The sequence below is a fragment of the Panthera leo genome, chromosome D1 (assembly GCF_018350215.1).
Source record: "Panthera leo isolate Ple1 chromosome D1, P.leo_Ple1_pat1.1, whole genome shotgun sequence".
Lineage (NCBI taxonomy): Eukaryota > Metazoa > Chordata > Mammalia > Carnivora > Felidae > Panthera > Panthera leo.
Window position 1 is genome coordinate 101,216,732 of NC_056688.1, and position 13,388 is coordinate 101,230,119.

A 13,388-nucleotide genomic window follows, 5' to 3' on the forward strand; every position below is an offset into this window, starting at 1 on the left:
ATGTTAAATGTCTGTATTTAGATTCTAGGAGCGTGTGTGTGTGTGTGTGTAGATATAGATATATAGATATTACCATGTCATCCAAATATGCTGTAGATTAGTATTCAGGAATCACAATATCGCATGATTTCCAGAGTCTTACTGAGCTGTAAGTGTCTACATCTTGCGTTCCACATGCTTATGGCATTTTGTATTTTTCTCATCTCTTGAATAGTAACCATTTCAATGAGTTCAAATCTTTTCCTTTTCACTTTACACATAGCATTTGATGATGTGAACAGAGTAGAACCATCATGAATGCCGCTCAACCACCCAGGCACCCCCCAACTGAGCCACCCAGGTGCCCCTATTTGCTTTTCAATATGTTCCTGCTCTTATATGTATGCACACACACATATATACCCACACATAATTATATGTAGAAGCTATACTGACGGATACAACACTAATGCACACATAGGCATATATGTATGTAACCTTTACCTTAGAATGTGGTATATTGTTTTCTTTCATCTCCATATTACTTGAATGTATAGACTACAATATTTGCAATTATAAATAACATCACAATTGTATCTGAATAGCTTGGTCAACTTCCACCTAATTGGTAGCAAACCACATCTCACATAATCCCAATCCACTTTCCACGGACTCATTGGTTCAGAGTCTAGTTCAGAGCACTCTGCTCCGTTCTTAGATTTGCGCATTGGCAGCAATCTAATCCCAGTTTACGGATCAGGGAACACAGATAATATGTTCAACTCCCTGGAGTTGCTAACACTCTGTTTGTGAGGATGCATTTCTCCCCTTTTTGTTATTTTGTCCAGAGCATGGGTATTCGACCAGCTTTAATTTCTCATAGAAAACAAGGTCTAGGCATTAGCATTTGTCAAGATCATACTTATATTCAAGAGTGACAAAAAAGGGTTCGTGGGTATGCGAGTTGGCTAAATGTCCAACTCTTGATTTCAGCTCAGGTCATGATCTCATGGTCCTGAGATTGAGCCCTGTATTGGGCTTTGCTTGGGCATGGAAACTACTTGGGATTCTCTCTCCCCCTCTCTCTCTGTTCCTCCCCAGCTTGTGCTCTCTCTCTCTCTCTCTCTGTCTCAAAATAAGTAAATAAACTATATCTATCTATCTATCTATCTATCTATCTATCTATCTATCTATCTAATTTCCTCTTATGGTCCACAATTTGTTATTTAAATAATTGTAGAGTCTAGAATGTGCCACACCTTTGTTAGATGTTAGGAGCACCAAGATGAAGAAGGAACAGTGTGTCCTACCCTAATGTAGTGAATATTCTAGAGAATGAGATGCCCATTGTCACCGTTTCTTTATCAAAGTCAAATCACATTAAAGACACTTGACAGAGCTAAAAGCAAACCCTCATATTTGGTTTCAGAATTCTAAGATGAATGTTATATTCACTCATGCACTGAATCTTCACTCATTCCATCAGTCAGTAAATCAGTGAATAACTTTTCAACACCTACTCTTTCCTGGGTGTGATTTTAGAAACAATTAATACAAAGGCAAACTATTTAGACAGACCCTTTTCACTTATAATGCTTACAGACTAGAAAATCCCACACACAGTAAAATAAAATGTCATCGCTATTTAATTACAATATTTATACATGTGTAAGGAAAGATTGCAAGATTATGATAAAATTTTAATTAAAAACCAGCAATAGGACCAGGCATATTATGGGTGCGTTGTAAATTTTAATAAAACAATTGATAATTAGTCTTCTTAGGATGATGCACATTTTGAATGCGTGATGTATATCATCTGATTTTCATGGCAAATACATCAAGGCTTGTTCCCAACACCAGAATGGAGGCTTTGCAGTCAGTTCTTTCCCCAATATTCACAGTAAAATGGAACATTGAGCCAGAATCCTGTGCTTTCTAACTGTTGGATTTACTCCACCCCAGGACCAGCAGCCACACTGCCCAACCAATACAGGGGATGAGTCAAAACAAACACACACACAAAGGGTGGAATCATTGCACGTGATGGTTACTCAGTATGATCACCTACCTGTGTCCCTAGGCTAACCCCACATCTTCACTCCGGGGTGCAACTGTTGTGTGGAAACGAGTGTTTGGTCTTTCTTTCCCTGGGGAATCAGAACTTTCCCTGGGAATTCCTGGGTGCACGTGTGGGGACTGGAGCCATAAACCGGATTAGTTCAGTGTGCGGCTCTACAGGGACTTCAGACACTTGTAACACTCTTCAAAAGACTTCCTGCAGAACCTTAGAAGTGGGTCTCAGCAGACTTCTGTGCACAGGTAGGTTCAACCCAACGATTTACGAAGCGCTCATTCTGGGTGTGACGACCGAAGTACTCGGGGAGGTTTACCAATTCAAATCAGACTCAAGACTGAAATATCTGCGCTATTCTCTTCTCCTGAGGACTCAAATTCTCTGCCCCCTGATGGCCAGGTGGAAGGGACAGGGAAACGACTCAAACAATGGTCTCCAGAATCTCTATTGATAAATTGGACCGTGTGAGCATTTCTACAGAATAACCAATAGTCATTACGAGGAGTCTATTTCACCTTAAGATAAAGGGTAATGCTTTCTGTCTTAGAGCTGGCAGAATCGAAGGCACTCCACACCACACAGGCAGCATGTGAAGTGTCTTTGAAAGGTAAGATTTCTTCCCTAGGAAATACCTACTAACTTGTTTAACATCAACAAAAATAAGTTACTCTCCTTTCTGATTTTCATATTGCTCAGGGTGACAAACCATTTGGTGGAAAGATCCCCTGATGTCAACAGGCAGGTTTATGTTGCTGGTGGGCCCTGATAGCTCATATCGAGATGCAGTTTGTTCCCAGCACAACTCAAGTTTAAATAAGTTTAAGACAAATTGTATAGCTAGAGACCAATACCGAAATCATTTCAGAAGCAATTAAACAACTGTCGCAGTATTATTTCTCGGCCAAACTGTGATATAAATGACTAGTATTAGGTACATATTTAAAGTTCCTTCACTGATGTGTTATCATTTGTTAGGCCTATAAAATACAGTAAAACATTGGATTGTGCATAGCTTGTCCTGCGAGTGTTCCACAAGTCAAGCAAACATTTCCAATAAATTTAACTTGATAAACAATCAATGTCTTGCAATATGAGTAGTATGTAATGCCAAACATCACATGATCACAACTGAGCCAAGGGTTCTTCTCTCTTCTCCCTCTCTCTCTCTTTCTCTGTCTTTCTCTCTCTTGCTGTGGGATTGTGGGTGATCATCTCTCATGCTCGGAAGCTTGGTCTCAGGCCACAGTGTTTGGCAGAAATCAAGGAATTTTCAGAACGTTGGAAGGTGCCTACAACTGGCACTGGTGCATTTTTTTGTCACTTTAACGTACCTATGGAAAGTCCTCTGCTTTTCCATACAAGAGTAAGCTTAGGAATCCTTTGCTTCATTCTAGGCCATTGGATAAGTTCTTTGTTGAAACTGCATGAAAAGAAAAAGATTCCATTGAGTTAAGAGATAGAAGTGATTCCATTAGTGATAGTGAAAGTGGTTCTACACAACAGTCCTCCTCTCTCTTGTCTCCCTCACACCAACCACGAAGGTTTACAAAGGTAAGTGCAGGTGAATTTGTTTATTGGTCTTTATAATTTGTCTTTTATTTATTATTTTGTATTATATTACAGTATTGTGATCATTTTCATACGAATGTTTTTGGGTTGTGGAACAAACCACCTGAGTTTTGATTACATCTTATGGAGAAATTCGCTTTGATATACAAGTGCTTTGGATTACAAGCATGTTTTCAGAACGAATTGTGCTCTCAAGCCAAGGTTTTACTGTATTTCTTTTCAAAAACAAATTTGAAAAAATATGTGTAAAAAACTAATGTAACTAATCAGAAACAATTTTGTCAGAAACACTTCTGAAGAAACAGGAGAAAAATATTTTATTTCAGTGACTTATATCTCTAGAAACAAAAACCTAGCTTTGCCATTAATAATATTTCACTAGAAAAGGAAAATAATAGCTACTGATGCACGCAAATATATCTGTTTAAAAGTTAATTGCATGAATTCATAGTAGACAATGTATAATTAATGTTGTTAGTGGTTTCTCTTTTGCCTTTTGAAATTAAGTATACGTTTTTGAATATATTATTTCTCAAAGTGAAACATGCACTGAGCTGCAAACAAATAAATGTTTTGTATAAAGTGAATGTTGCCACTCAGTTTTCAACCATAAACTTGCCTGTGTATTTCTTTTCGGATGCAGTGGTAGGGGAAAAATGATACGGGGTACCTAGTGCAACCCAATTGTTCATATAAGCTCATCAGACATATATTTGATTTATGGACTACAGTATGTTTTTTAATTCTTTTGTTCAGTTAGAGACAGAGTGTGTGTGAGTGGGGGAGAAGGGCATAAGGAAAGAGAGAGAGAGAGAGAGAGGAGGACAGAGGGAGACAGAGAGAGAGAGAGAAAGAGAGAGAGAGGGAGAGAGAAATCTTAAGCAGGCTCCATACCAGGACCCTGGGATCATGACCTTAGCAGAAATCAAGAGTCAGATGCTCAAATGACTGAAACACTCAGGTGCACCTGGAATACAGTATCTTTCATTAGACAAACAAACATCACAGATTTAAGAAAGAATAAGGTTGTGGGAGAACACATCCTGATTTGTTTGTTAAATAGATAGCTAGAAATCACATGTCCCAGTTGCTTGGATATGCACAATAATAATTCACTTCCTATTCCTATTTCAACTATGAATTCCTCAGTCAGGTAGAATGGATTACTAGGACACAAACAGGAAACCACTATAGAAAATTGTTCAAAACATGCTAATAATAATAATTGCTGGCACCAATTATTTTGCATTTATTGTTATCAGTCTCTGTAGTAACCTGTGATTGTGTATTATCTCATTACATTTACACAACAAAGCATATAAATGCTTGATAAAAATCACAAACTAGTAATTGTTGGACTAACATCCAACCAACCAAGTAACCATACAAACAAGCAAACAAAACACATAAAGCAAAACCGTAAAGCTATACAATTTGCCAATATCCTATATAGACTCCTTGAGTCTTAATTTCATTGAGCTTCAACTGTCTCTTCAGACAAAGAAATAATTACAACCATCTTCTAGGACACTCTTGCAGAATAATGAGAGCATTATTTTGAAATGGATAGCATAGTTCTGGGTCCAGAGCACATACACTACATACTGAATAATGTTAGCAATCTTCTCCATATATTTCTCTGTACAAGTAACACAAAATGATCTAATTTGAGCAAAATAAAAGTAATATTTTTTAAAACATCAAAACAGGTCTTAAATAATTGATTTGATTTAAATTTTATTTATTTCGAGAAAGACAGAAGAGCATGAACAGGGGAAGGACAGAGAGAGAGGGAGACTGAGAACTCCAAGCAGGTTCCATGTTGTCAGTGCAGAGCCTGATGAGGGGCTCAAATTCACAAACCATGAGATCCTGACTTGAGCCAAAACCGAGAGCCGGATGCTTTACCAACTGAGCCACCCAGGCACCCCAAGGCCTTAAACAATTTAAAGGATAGAGGTATAAGCTGGGAAAAGAAAGGGCTGCCAGAGCACAATAATAGAGAACCATCAGAGCAGGTATGTCAGAATGAGAGAAAGAACTAGTTTATTTGGCCAAAGAAATGTGATTTTTTTTTAAATTAAGTTTCAGATTGGCACTAAGAACGAAGACTACTGAGATGTAGTCTGTCGGTGGACAGATGAAGCAGTGAGGTGTGGTAGAAACTGATAAGAGAAAAACAACATAGGCAAAATATTTCCTATGGAAATATTGAAATTCCCAAGGATGATGACATGGAATGGGCTAAAGAGAAAAACCAGTGGCAGCTAATGAAAAACTAACTGAATGTTAGTGAAAGTCACTCTGGCTCATCAGCTTCTTATAGGTACCTATCTTCTATCATAGGAAATATACACAGAGCCTGTGTGTATATGGAAATATATACAGGCATGAATATATATATATTATATATATATATATATATATATATATATATATATATATTCACACACACACACATATATTCTTCCAATATTATAATCAGTATATTTAATACTGTCATAAAACATTGATACATGTAATAATATAATAATGTATATTCATCCAATAAGCTATATCTAACACTGAATAAAAAAATGAAAGCTTGGTAAAACAGTGTTAAAAAACTGAAATTGGTTTTCAGAGTGTTCATATTTTTCAATTTTGTGAAAGAATTGGAACAAAAAAAATTAAGATCTGACACTTTTAAGTGTTTGTGAACAAAAGAATCTGATTTAAATAAAACATCTTACTTTCTAGCATCTACCAGAAAAATCTATCTCATCATCTATTAATTTCCTTCCATTTTCTCCATTAAAAAATGAAAGCCACCGAATACATGGCCCCAGGGAATCTCACCCCGGTGACTGAGTTCATTCTCATGGGAGTCTCAGACCGCCCAGAGCTCCAGATTCCACTCTTCTTTGTTTTCCTGGTGATCTATGGGCTGACCGTGGCAGGGAATCTGGGCATCATCACCCTCACCAGTGTTGACTCTCAGCTTCAAACCCCCATGTACTTCTTCCTTAGGCACTTGGCTATCATCAGTCTTGGCGATTCTACTGTCATTGCCCCGAAAATGCTGGTAAACTTCTTGGCTTCAAAGAAGACCATATCCTACTATGGATGTGCAGCCCAACTGGGTGGGTTCATAGTCTTTATTGTGGCTGAGATTTTCATGCTAGCTTTAATGGCCTACGACCGCTACGTGGCTATTTGCAACCCCCTGCTCTACGGGGTGGTAGTATCTCCACAGATCTGTCTGCTGCTCGTATCCCTCACATACCTCTACAGTCTGACCACAGCACTGACCATTACCTCCTGTGTGTTCTCTGTATCATACTGCTCTTCCAATGTAATCAATCATTTTTACTGTGATAATGTCCCTTTGTTGGCATTGTCCTGTTCTGATACCTACATTCCAGAAACAGAAGTGTTTACCTTTTCAGGGACCAATTTGCTTTTCTCTATGATTATTGTTCTAATTTCCTATCTCAACATCATCCTTGCCATTTTGAGGATACGTTCCTCAGAGGGTCGACAAAAAGCCTTTTCCACCTGTGCCTCCCACATGATGGCTGTCACTGTGTTCTACGGGACCCTTCTCTTCATGTATTTGCAACCAAGGAGCAACCACTCATTGGATACTGATAAAATGGCCTCTGTCTTCTACACCCTGGTGATACCCATGCTGAATCCCCTCATTTACAGCCTAAGGAACAAGGATGTGAAGGATGCATTGAAGAGTTTCCTAAATAAGGCATGTCAGTCTATCAAATTCATGTAAATTTAAAATTACAGGTGTCTTCTTTTAAGGGTTTTTATTTGCTCCTGAAAAGCTAATCTCTGCTAAGTGCAGAGACAATAAATAGTTAAAAATTCTATCAATTTCAATGGTAAAATCTTAACCCTTTCGATTCCAACCTGAAATACGCAACTCTCCCTAATACAAAATGTATTAGTTGACCAAAGAAAGTACATTTATTTAAATAGTAAACAATGATTTGAAAATAAGCATATTTTAGAGCTCAACACAACCTGTTACTGGGTTTTTAGGATTTCTAATCAAGGAAGAGAAAGTCTGGGAGCTTGGAAGTTGGTTAAGGGTCACGTTATCTTCCTCGCCAAATATATGGTTTGTTCAGCTGTTAAAAGTTTTATTTTTACTTGTTGCAGTATTTTATTGTTCAATTTCTTAACCTTTTATAATCCATTTTTATCTTGCACTTAACATAAATTTAAATCACCTTTCAGGGAAAATAAAAACCAAACAAGAATGCTTAGATATACATGGAAATAGGATACGTGGGAAAACAGAAAAAGAAAACACAAAAGAGGATTCCACTTTTTCATTCTTCTCACGTGGTGCATGTACACAATGGAAAATGTTGATATTCATACCAGCGTGACATAAAATCAATATTTCCATGTCATAATCTCGTAACAAACACTCATGTAGAGCTCATTGTCTGTATTATTGAACCATAACAACAAACACCACATCTTTTAGCATGTTTATTTAGTGTGCTTTGAAGTAAAGTGTTATTAGAACAAAAATAAAGCCAGTGTTCTCAAAGTGACACCAGTTCTCAAGGACCCCATGACCACACACACACACACACACACACACACACACAGTTAACAGTCATTATGTGTCATATCTCTGTCTGTACATGTAAAATGCTGCTAACTTACAATGGACTAAGGGAGACTGGTCAGGGCATGCAAGGGAATGCAAGGTCAGGCAATGTCTATGATTAAAGTAAATTCAGGAAATATCCAGGGAAGTCAGAAACAAGCCAAATACAGGAACCATGACACTCAGGTCCATGAGCTAATTTCTAACTTTAGTCATGAATAAAGAGCAAAGCTGAAAACATAAAGTCACCCTTTATGATGGATACTTCTGGTCTCATTTTACATAGCAGGGAACATCTTCACACTTCTGGGAGTTGCACATGGGCATTTTTGGTGGGTAGATGGGAGCATATTCTTCTGCCTAAAACATCTATATCCATATTGGCATATTTTGGGAAGCTGGGCAATCTAAAACATTATGTCTGTCTCATTCACTATTACTCACAAAAGCTTACATACTATATACCCTTTCTGCATGCATTACCTACAAAATTTGTCCTAAACAAACTACACACAAAGTCTTCTTTGAAATAAGGAAACGACAAAGCATTTGGCTCAAAGGTTCCAAAGTGTATGCGCACATACACATGCACTCACATATCTCTTGTACACATTTATCAGAAATGATGAATCAACATAATCAACCAACCAGGCAGGCACATCAGCCCAGCACCAAGCTTCCATGGAATAAGATAGGGAAAATAATTTATATGTCAGCTTTGATCTCCAATTGATCAAACCTCATCCTGTGAGATGTTAAGTCACCTGTGCTTCCAGCTTCTCCCTACCTAACTGCTCTGCAGTTTCCATGGCACCGGTGTCCAGAGACAATAAGATCCCCCTAGTGGTGAGGGGGGAGAGAAGATGCAAGACAGTCATAAGACAAAGTCTGACCACCTATAAAGCTAGGACAAACTTCAAATGACACCACAAGGCCCCTCATTCTGCAGCTGCCACAAAGGCAGTAGACTGACCTGACTCCGTAGGTAGGGATGCTCAGGGCAGAGAGCATCTCAAGTGCATAAATCTTGGGTGGCCCACCCTGAATCTTCTCAAGACCATGAAAATAAGAAAAACCATCAAACTTTCCCAAATTCTGCAGAGCAAATGCCATTTCATAAATTCAAACCCAAAAACTTACTGAAGGACTATTTTCACAGCAGCTCATTATGCTTTGAATCACCATAATCATACACCTTAATATTTTACTTATGTCCCAAGGCATATATCTAGTATTAAATATTGCCAACTATATCAATAATCTAATAGATAACAGAGATTGGTATGATTCTGAATTTTTTTTCAATGCAAAGCTTATATTGAGGAATTGTAAGTCTTCCAATGGAGATTTTTTTTTTTATCGCTTAAGGTTTATATAAGTTTGGTTTGATCTATTAACGTCATCTGCCTGGAAGTCCAGAAGCATTCACCAGATGTAAACATGCCATAGGTCATATCTATCAACTCTCCTTTTCAAATGGCTATTTCCACAAGCCACCTCCATGGCAATGAAAAAATATTGTTAAGGAAATCATTCAAAAAAGAAGTGACTTCACTGTAAATATGGGTGAAGGGAGGCAAAATAGAGATTTCTATGATAGCATCAGGCTTCTTTTGCTTAGAGAAACTTAGCTAAAGCCCAACAAAATAATTCTCCACTGCTTTTCTCTTATCATCAGACTTACACCTTAGACTAGTTCCTTGTCTTACTCCCTCTTTGTTCCACCTTTCTTTTCTCTCTGTGTCTCAATAAAAGCTACAGATATTTTTTTTTCTTCTTTCCTTCTGTGCAAGGCAGAAGTACTACTTACGAAGCTTGATATTCTTCCACAAATTATGCCCTGTGGCACTGTCTAAGCTTCTGTCCAGGATTGGTTTCGACTCTTTCAATAGCTAAACAGCCATTTTTACGAACAATCATTATTTGGGTTGGAGAAATTTTATTGACAGAATAGCTTTGGTAAACTTTTACCTCAGTACACAAAATACAAGACTTTGAGTTACCTAAAATGTAAATATGAGTATATCCAGCTCTTAAAAAGCAAATGCAATGGAATATTACTCAGCCATAAAAAAGGATGAGATTGTTCAATTTGTGCCAACATAGAGAGACCTATGTAATAGGTAGTAATAGGTAAATAGTGTAATAAGTTTGACAGAGAAAGGCAAATTCTATATGATTTCACTAATTGCCTGGTTGACCCACTCATTCGTTAGTAGGGTGTTCTTTAACCTCCATGCTTTTGGAGGTTTTCCAGACTTTTTCCTGTGGTTGATTTCAAGCTTCATAGCATTGTGGTCTGAAAGTATGCATGGTATAATTTCAATTCTTGTAAACTTATGAAGGGCTGTTTTGTGACCCAGTATATGATCTATCTTGGAGAATGTTCCATGTGCACTCGAGAAGAAAGTATATTCTGTTGCTTTGGGATGCAGAGTTCTAAATATATCTGTCAAGTCCATCTGATCCAATGTATCATTCAGGGCCCTTGTTTCTTTATTGACTGTGTGTCTAGATGATCTATCCATTTCTGTAAGTGGGGTGTTAAAGTCCCCTGCAATGACCACATTCTTATCAATAAGGTTGCTTATGTTTATGAGTAATTGTTTTATATATCTGGGGGCTCGGGTATTTGGCGCATAGACATTTATAATAGTTAGCTCTTCCTGGTGGATAGACCCTGTGATTATTATATAATGCCCTTCTTCATCTCTTGTTACAGCCTTTAATTTAAAGTCTAGTTTGTCTGATATAAGTATGGCTACTCCAGCTTTCTTTTGGCTTCCAGAAGCATGATAAATAGTTCTCCATCCCCTCACTCTCAATCTAAAGGTGTCCTCAGATCTAAAATGGGTCTCTTGTAGACAGCAAATAGATGGGTCTTGTTTTTTTATCCATTCTGATACCCTATGTCTTTTAGTTGGCGCATTTAATCCATTTACATTCAGTGTTATTATAGAAAGATATGGGTTTAGAGTCATTGTGATGTCTGTATGTTTTATGCTTGTAGTGATGTCTCTGGTACTTTGTCTCACAGGATCCCCCTTAGGATCTCTTGTAGGGCTGGTTTCGTGGTGACAAATTCCTTCAGTTTTTGTTTGTTTGGGAAGACCTTTATCTCTCCTTCTATTCTAAATGACAGACTTGCTGGATAAAGGATTCTCGGCTGCATATTTTTTCTGTTTAGCACACTGTAGATATCGTGCCAAGCCTTTCTGGCCTGCCAAGTTTCAAAGGAGAGATCAGTCACGAGTCTTATAGGTCTCCCTTTATATGTGAGGGCACGTTTATCTCTTGCTGCTTTCAGAATTTTCTCTTTATCCTTGTATTTTGCCAGTTTCACTATGATATGTCGTGCAGAAGATCGATTCAAGTTACGTCTGAAGGGAGTTCTCTGTGCCTCTTGGATTTCAATGCCTTTTTCCTTCCCCAGTTCAGGGAAGTTCTCAGCTATAATTTGTTCAAGTACCCCTTCAGCACCCTTCCCTCTCTCTTCCTCCTCTGGGATACCAATTATGCGTATATTATTTTTTTTTAGTGTATCACTTAGTTCTCTAATTTTCCCCTCATACTCCTGGATTTTTCTATCTCTCTTTCTTTCAGCTTCCTCTTTCTCCATAACTTTATCTTCTAGTTCACCTATTCTCTCCTCTGCCTCTTCAAGCCGAGCCATCGTGGATTCCATTTTGTTTTGCAATTCGTTTAAAGCGTTTTTCAACTCCTCGTGACTGTTCCTTAGTCCCTCGATCTTTGTGGCAAGAGATTCTCTGCTGTCCTGTATACTGTTTTCAAGCCCAGCGATTAATTTTATGACTATTATTCTAAATTCACTTTCTGTTATATTATTTAAATCCTTTTTGATCAGTTCATTAGCTGTTGTTATTTCCTGGAGATTCTTCTGAGGGGAATTCTTCCGTTTGGTCATTTTGGAGAGTCCCTGGCGTGGTGAGGACCTGCAGTGCACTTCCCCTGTGCTGTGGTGTATAACTAGAGTTAGTGGGCGGGGCCGCAGTCCGACCCGATGTCTGCCCCCAGCCCACTGCTGGGGCCACAGTCAGACTGGTGTGTGCCTTCTCTTCCCCTCTCCTAGGGGCGGGATTCACTGTGGGGTGGCGTGTCCCCTCTGGGCTACTTGCACACTGCCAGGCTTGTGTTGCTGGGGATCTGGCGTATTAGCTGGGGTGGGTAGGCAAGGTGCACGGGGGCTGGAGGGGCAGGCTTAGCTCGCTTCTCCTTAGGTGATCCACTTCAGGAGGAGCCCTGTGGCAGCGGGAGGGAGTCAGATCCGCTGCCGGAGGTTTGGCTCCGCAGAAGCACAGAGTTGGGTGTTTGCGCGGAGCGAGCAAGTTCCCTGGCAGGAACTGGTTCCCTTTGGGATTTTGGCTGGGGGATGGGCGGGGGAGATGGCGCTGGCGCCTTTGTTCCCCGCCAAGCTGAGCTCTGCCGTCCGGGGGCTCAGCAGCTCTCCCTCCCTTTGTCCTCCAGCCTTCCCGCTTTCCGAGCAGAGCTGTTAACTTATGACCTCCCAGACGCTAAGTCGCGCTTGCTGTCGGAACACAGTCCGTCCGGCCCCTCCGCTTTTGCAGCCAGACTCGGGGGCTCTGCTTGGCCGGCGAGCCGCCCCTCCGCCCCGGCTCCCTCCCGCCAGTCCGTGGAGCGCGCACCGCCTCGCCGCCCTTCCTACCCTCTTCCGTGGGCCTCTGGTCTGCGCTTGACTCCGGAGACTCCCTTCTGCTAATCCTCTGGCGGTTTTCTGGGTTCTTTAGGCAGGTGTAGGTGGAATCTAAGTGATCGGCAGGACGCGCTGTGAGCCCCGCGTCCTCCTACGCCGCCATCTTCCGGAACCCCTGGAATTCTTTTTCTAATGTTTTTATATACTTCCTCGTGCTGAATGAATTTACTGGTTCCCCAAATCCAAGTAGAAAATTTCTTATTTTGGGTCCATCTTCCTCGAGCAGCTGTGGTAAACCTTTCTCCACAGGGGTGAGAGAACACCGGACATATATCCTCTCTGTAGGCAGGATGTACTGGTAGGTGTCTGAATGAGTAGCTGGCCCAGTAGAAAGGTGAAGTAGACGTGCTCCCTTTAACAACCGGGTGGTATGAAGCGCTCTCCTTCTGACGCGACCTAGCTGGCGGGCGCCA

General features: G+C 39.8%; 1 protein-coding gene across 2 annotated transcripts; it reads left to right on the forward strand.

Moving 5' to 3' along the window:
- Positions 1-4,534: 4,534 nt before the first annotated feature.
- Positions 4,535-7,391, forward strand: LOC122200000 (olfactory receptor 8J2-like). 2 transcript variants are annotated; one of them, XM_042905404.1, is made up of 2 exons: positions 4,535-4,569; positions 6,473-7,391. In XM_042905404.1, the coding sequence occupies exons 1-2, from the start codon at positions 4,535-4,537 to the stop codon at positions 7,389-7,391; spliced, it is 954 nt and encodes a 317-aa protein (XP_042761338.1). The 2 variants fall into 2 exon arrangements, with proteins under 2 accessions (XP_042761338.1, XP_042761339.1); XM_042905405.1 differs by lacking the exon at positions 4,535-4,569 and having other exon boundaries at positions 6,444-7,391.
- The last annotated feature ends 5,997 nt before the right edge of the window (positions 7,392-13,388 follow it).